This window comes from Loa loa, assembly GCF_000183805.2.
Source record: "Loa loa unplaced genomic scaffold supercont3.55, whole genome shotgun sequence".
Lineage (NCBI taxonomy): Eukaryota > Metazoa > Nematoda > Chromadorea > Rhabditida > Onchocercidae > Loa > Loa loa.
Window position 1 is genome coordinate 170,636 of NW_018108235.1, and position 6,683 is coordinate 177,318.

At 33.5% G+C, this 6,683-nt stretch overlaps 1 protein-coding gene across 1 annotated transcript in view; it reads right to left on the minus strand.

The window, feature by feature from the left end:
* Positions 1 to 1,246: 1,246 nt before the first annotated feature.
* Positions 1,247 to 6,683, minus strand: part of LOAG_17268 (hypothetical protein) — a 6,977-nt gene continuing 1,540 nt past the window's right edge. Inside the window, exons 2-3 of the mRNA XM_020449928.1 lie at positions 2,941 to 3,313; positions 1,247 to 1,395 (exon numbers count right to left, since the gene is read on the minus strand). Coding sequence (XP_020306478.1) covers positions 1,267 to 1,395; positions 2,941 to 3,313 — 502 coding nt within the window. The 3' untranslated portion in view covers positions 1,247 to 1,266. The remainder of the gene's footprint in view (positions 1,396 to 2,940; positions 3,314 to 6,683) is intronic.

Genomic DNA, 6,683 nt, shown 5'->3' on the forward strand with positions numbered 1-6,683 from the left:
ATATATATATATATATATATATATATATATATATATATATATATATATATATATATATAAGTGCATATGTATATCAGTGCCACTGTATGTGTAAGTGTGTAGGTGTGTGTTGTGTGTATGTGTGGGTGTTGGGTGTGTGTAAGCATTTGATGGTCTCACCAATTCCTATTTATTTTCAATTTTTTTGTGTTCATATTTGATGCAGAAGGCTATTTCGGTCCACGAATCTCAATTGCATTTTCAGAAATATTCGACAGCATACCCATCTGTATCCTCTTAAGCACTTAAGCAAGTGTTTCTCCATGGAACATCTCACACCGCTTTTTCATCCTCCACTTTCCCTTACTTATTTCATCCCATTCTTTTGGAACAACTTATTTGCAATCTTTGATGGATTTAATATAAGATAGTCTAAATGGATGTCGAGCTAGAATATCAGTAGTAGTGATGCAGAATACCAGTAACCCTTCCTCTCCAAACAAAATCAAGGCGCGAATCAACTTCCATCTCATTACCATGACCTGTCCCTTGATTACACCACCTTAACTCCATCGTAGAATTCGTTTAAAAATTGCTTTATAGATTAGTTTTTAGATAAGAAAATATAGATAAGAAAGAAAGAGGTTTCTTATCTTTATAGATAAGAAAATAAACTTAAGAAATAGAAGCTTAATGTTCAGAAAATACATAAATCTTTTGATTATTGTAACAGGAAGATTATATCTGAGATAAAACTTAGAAAGAAATGATAATTTAATGTCGAAAAATTCCAACCAGCAAACGTCTATGAACATGACTGAAGTATACCAGTAATAATTATATTACGGTAGCCCTTCTATATTGCTCTGTCAAACATTCTTTGTAACCTCTATATTTCTCATGACAATAGCAACAAATGAAAAAATGGACAGAGAGACAGATCCTTCCACAAAACTTTCCTTCGTTCAATCCAGAAACTTCATTAAAAAACATCCGCCACAGTAGAGTAAAAATATCACCTTTTTGAAGATGGTACTTAGTGCAAACGTCCTCTTACACTATGAAGTTCTAGTGCAACCAGTGCTATCTCATGCAGCAGGAGAGACCGCAAGTTTTTCCGATTTTTGAGGATATTTGCATTATTACAACATAGCCGTAAAGAAAAAAAGTGAAATTTTATCAAAAATTATATCAGAAGATTCAAAAAAAAAAGAAAAAAGAAAAAAACTGTATAAGCAATACCAAACAAAAAACAATAAGGCTACAGGGAAAATGCTAAGCTAAAAATTATCTTGAAAATATCAACGAGACCTTCCGGGATGTCGATGGCTGATCATCGTTACCAGCAACATCACCACTGCTATCCGGACACGGTGTCGACAAGGACTGCTGTAATCGTATTTCTGCGCTTACTGCCTGAAATAACTTCCGTAATTATTTGTTCCCCAACTTTCCCAATCTCCTAGATTTGGGTCATTATACAAATGCTTTCTTCTGGCTAATAAAAACATTTATAAAGGATAGTACTGATAAGCAACGTGGTTAAATAAATATGAGGGAAATCAAACAGCAATTAGCAATTTAAAAATAAACAAACATCGAAATCAGTATTTTCTTCATTTTTCTATTTCTAATTACAGAGTGATCTAAGCTAAGTATCCGAAATAAGAAGATACAATGAGGAAAGAAATTGAGAACACGAAGACGATACTGATTTCAATGTTTATCATAAAAGTTCAAGTCCTGACTTTATGAAATCACGATTAAAAATTTGATGATATGCAGATATTACACAGAAGTCATATATCAATGGACATAATTTGGAATATTATGTTAGGAAAATATTAATTTCTTTCCTCGCAACTACAGACCTAAACTAAGTCACTGAAATCGACTGATATTTGTCCATGGTAATTAAACAGAAAAATCTACAGGAAATGGTCTGAATAGTACTTGAAGTGCAAAAACAGGATCCAAATCGGAAATATTTCGTCATCGAAAATAAAGTTACAAAGATGATGATGTGATAGGAATCAGGGATTAGAAAAAGAAAAAATGAATCGCCAGGAAGGGAAACTATGTTACTGAGATTTTATTTTAAAATGGTAAGAATTATAAAAGGATTGTTTTGGCTAACTAATCTAAATTTTCGATGTATAAAGCTTGGTTTGGAAGAGACTGTTGTAGGATATTGGATTAGATTACTATATGACTACAATAGATCACATTTTTTTTTAAATTATCCATTTTTAAAAAAACTGGACATAATCTGAGGTTCGAGAAATAGGAAGTACGTTTAATCTTGTTCGTGCTATCCACTCACACAAGAAGGATTGATTAAATGATTGATTAATGATTAAATGTTCAAGAAGGATTGATTAAAATGAAGCTGCATCAAACGTGTTATCTCTCACCTCATCAGTAAGCATGATAAAAACTCATACTTATTTCATTTCTGGTATGCGTATCCATAACTTCATTTCGCGTAAAAGCTCTTCTATTAGTGTTAGTCAAATTTAGTCGTTTAAAATGCTTAGTCAAAACTTTTTTTCCTTCGAAAATATAGGAATTTGAGGGCTATTATTACGTCAGTTTACCAAGCCTTATTTCAAAAATTGCTCTTAGAAATTATGGAATAAATTAAGGAAAACTTTGGCAATTGAATTAAGTGAGGAAAACTTTTTTATTATGAACTTCGACAAAAGAGCAATCACAGCGTCTTTCTTTTCAGTTCATTTTTTTTCTTTTGTCAACAAAATAATTTCGTAATTGGTAAAGAATCAAGAAAGTAACAAAAAAAAATCCTATATGTTACCGATTTTCTTAAGAAATATCTATACAAAGTAAACTATTATTCAAGCTGCAAATTCGTTAACGATGATGAAATAAAAAATTGGAAGTGGTGACTTAAAATCGTTGGTATGCTAATCATAGCTAGCCATAAGAAATAATGATCGATACCGCGGCGTGATTTGATTCGACATTTGCTAGGAAACATGGATCTTCCACAGTACTGGCTTGTCTTATCAAGGCATTATTGCATCCCGTTGTGATCGCAACTTTCTCAATACCATTAACGCACAATGGATTTAATTCTGACGGTGCAAAGGATGTGGCGGAAACCGCATCGATAGTATGCTTGTGACTGTTATCGCTCAGAGGTGGAGCGGAACGTGGAGGAGGTGGCGGCAGAGCAATTGGTGGACGACGTGTACGAATGGCAGTAGCAGAATCCATGGACTGATAAAGACGAGTTGATTCATATAACGATGAGCTTGGGGTCAGGCGGCATTCGAAATCGTCATCGTCCAATTCGAACCACAAATCATCTGTCCTGCAACTAATTTTTTCAGTTAGCGTTTTTGACAATCAATAAAAGCCTTTGTCTTTCCCTCAATTAGTTGTACTGAATAGAGTTCAATGAAGACTGCTGTACTCTAAGGGCTGCATCAAATTTCTCATTTTTTTACGCGGTGACGCGGGATAATATCTTTTATTCTAGTGGGCAAAGTAAACAAAAGTAAGAACTAAAAACTATATAAGTTGTCCATAAACTGTCCCGTTCCTCCTAAACTTTCTTCCTGCTCTATTTAAATATAATCCTAAGCCTTCTAGAAATGTAGCAAAGTTTTTCATATCAAATAAACTGTCGTAATTTTGCGATAAAGAAAATTTAATGAAATAATGATACTGCATGAAGAAATGAACATAACTGGATTATGATGTCATCAAAAATAATTACCACAAAGAGGAGATGGTTTTCGATGAATAACATGTAAATCTTAAAGAAGTTTACAGGACTGTTACTAATTTAACATAATTTTGGCAGTTTCTCAGTCCTCTCCACATCGAATACTTTTTTTTTTGCCAAATTCCTTACATAATTGAGGAATAATTGATTGTCATATTATAATTACCACTGTTTTTATTAATCATCAATGATTTTCACTGCTATTAAATATATGTCGTCCATCTGAATGAGTTACGATCTCCAAAATCCATTTCAGCTATCATACAACCATAAGTTGAAAAGTCCCTGGCATTATTTGCAGGACTCAAAGGGGTTATCATTAACTTTCACTACATGTTACAGTGCAGACTATTATAGTATCTTGCAGAAAATGCGAAAAGTTGAAGTTTTTAAAGGTAAGATATTTAAGAGTTATTAAAAGTGACAACACTTTTCAGATAACAAAACTCCTTAAATTTTCTAATGAAGTTCATCTCAGAGCTCTGAAAATTGAATCAGTTCATTTGAAAAATGATGAAAAATCTCAAAAGAAAATTCTGCATTTAATGATTACTGAAAGGAGAAAAAACCGGAACTTAGGGCGAGGAAATCTGAAAAGCGGTGAATAAATTTCTAAGACGTAGATAAACAATCAGTATCATTTTCGATTTAATATGCCATGGATTACAGACGAGCAATATATGTAGTAAAAATATCTGCTATAAAGGCCACTTATCCGTTGTACGAAAAAGACAACCAATACAGCATCAGTATACGGTGGGCAATATTTCTCCCAAAAAATACTATAAGCTGTAAGTCAGCCAAGATGGTTTGCAAAACAGTTCAGTTATTATTAGATATGGCGTATTGAACGTTCGGATAGTTCAGCTGTCCTTGATAATGTATGATATAAAGAACAATAAAAGCAAGACATGACGATCTCTGAGCAAGTAATTGAGGAATTTGAGATAGGTGTTTAATTAAAAAATCAAATCATATTTTAAATTTAATTCAGCAATTACAGAGATCGCTTGGTGATCTTGGGAGAATAAAATCGCGAGATCAATGCTTTACATTCATTCATACTGCAAGATTCCATTAATTTAATTCAAACGGCCACTGTAAAACCTCAGCTTGAAATTATCGCAGATTTATATATTAATTATAATAGCGATCCAGATCCAGCAAACTGTTACTGTTATTGACTGACCTATTTCGTGCTAAAAAACCAATATGCTATATTTGAATTCACACTAATGTGAAAACTAAGATATTTGCAAAGTAACGAAGTAAAAGTAAACTAGTCTCACCAGGGGAATCATAGCACCGGCACGCTTCATGATGTCGTTTCAGAAAAGTGCTCCGAAATAGTCCCTCGCTTTAAAATACATCTGTCACCCAACTTCTTAGACAAACTTTTCCTTTATCAAATTCAAAAGAAAGTTATTTTCGTGAAGTTCTAAAGAATTTTAATAATTTAGGTTTTAAATATGGAAAAAAAAACAGTTCAGATGAAAGCCGATTTGTCTGAAAGTGATTTCTAGATAAGAAAGGAAAGATCGCAGGGAGCGACTCCATAAAAAACGCAACCTCTTTCTCATTCTTCTGTTCTTTCAATGAATTCCCACAATATCAAAAATCAGCTAAACTTGATGATGTTAAATTTGACGGAAGAACTTTGGACGGAAAAACTTTGCCTTGTTTGCTGTTCACTGATCCTCTTACGCATTACTACATAGGAACACACCTATTTTTCCCTTCACTTCTTACCTTGGCGTTATTTCAGAAATATACAGACACAAATAACATTAAAAAAATTTAAAGAAAAAAACAGACCTCTTTGAAAGCACTGGAATAAGATGAACTTCTACGTCCACCTTTTTCTCCTTTTATTCCATCCTTTTAATTTTCCGACGTTATTTATTCCCACTTAATTCTAAAAACTTTGCATATCCTATGTAAATTTCATAAATCCGTTATGCCGACCAAAGCTCTTCCCATAAGAAAATATTTGGTAAAATTCTCGCTAGAATTTTCCCTTTTTAAAAACGCTTTCTAAACAACACCTATAATCTCCGCAAGTGCAGGCCTTCCTCCTACCTTCTTGAGTCAGAGCTACGACGAAGATATTCGTATCATTGGCGGATGACTAGCATCTGATTAAACGACTGGCCTCAGTGTAACCATACAAGGTGTTTCACTAAACAATCAACAGTATTACTCGTAACCTAGGCAGGAAAGGACATCTCTCTGAACTGATTTAATTGGCAGGAACCAGAGAGCAAGCAAAATTAAAGAGGTCGTGGAGTGAATCACTGATAAGAAATAATTATTAAGTAAAAATGCAAAGTTTTCCTTTTCTCGTTCTACGAAATTTATTTTCTTTCCTCGTCTAATTTGAGCAAAAATGAAACGGCGTTCTTAGGTCCTTTCTCTTTTACAAATCCCTTCTATTCCATTGTTTCCAAATGTCTGTCGATGACACCTTCCCTACCTTTTCTGGAATGTTCATTAACATATGGAAATTCGTTAGACACTATCACATGCAGATAAATCGATGAATTACAAATTAAAGACACATGAGTCGCTTTAATGGATGTCAAATGAACATCCGTGTAAACTGTATTACAAGTAGAACAAGAGAAAACCAATAAATGAGCCAGTGGCCATGAGAAGTGTCACATTTGGAACTGGTCTTGAATGATATCCAAGATTAAGCATAGATCGGGAGTACTTAATTTCGCAGTATAAGTAATCGAACAATGCCCCGAAATTACGAAATACAAACAGTTAAAATATCGTTCCACACATAAGAAGACCTAAACTGATTGACAAGTTCATAGCTCTTTACACTCCTGGGAATTTGGCTATCTAATAGCTCCTGATTAAGAATAGAAAATTAGAACAGAGTTTTTAAACAATGGTCAAGAAGTAGTGAAACAGACCGACCACTTTCTTTCCCACAAGTCAACAA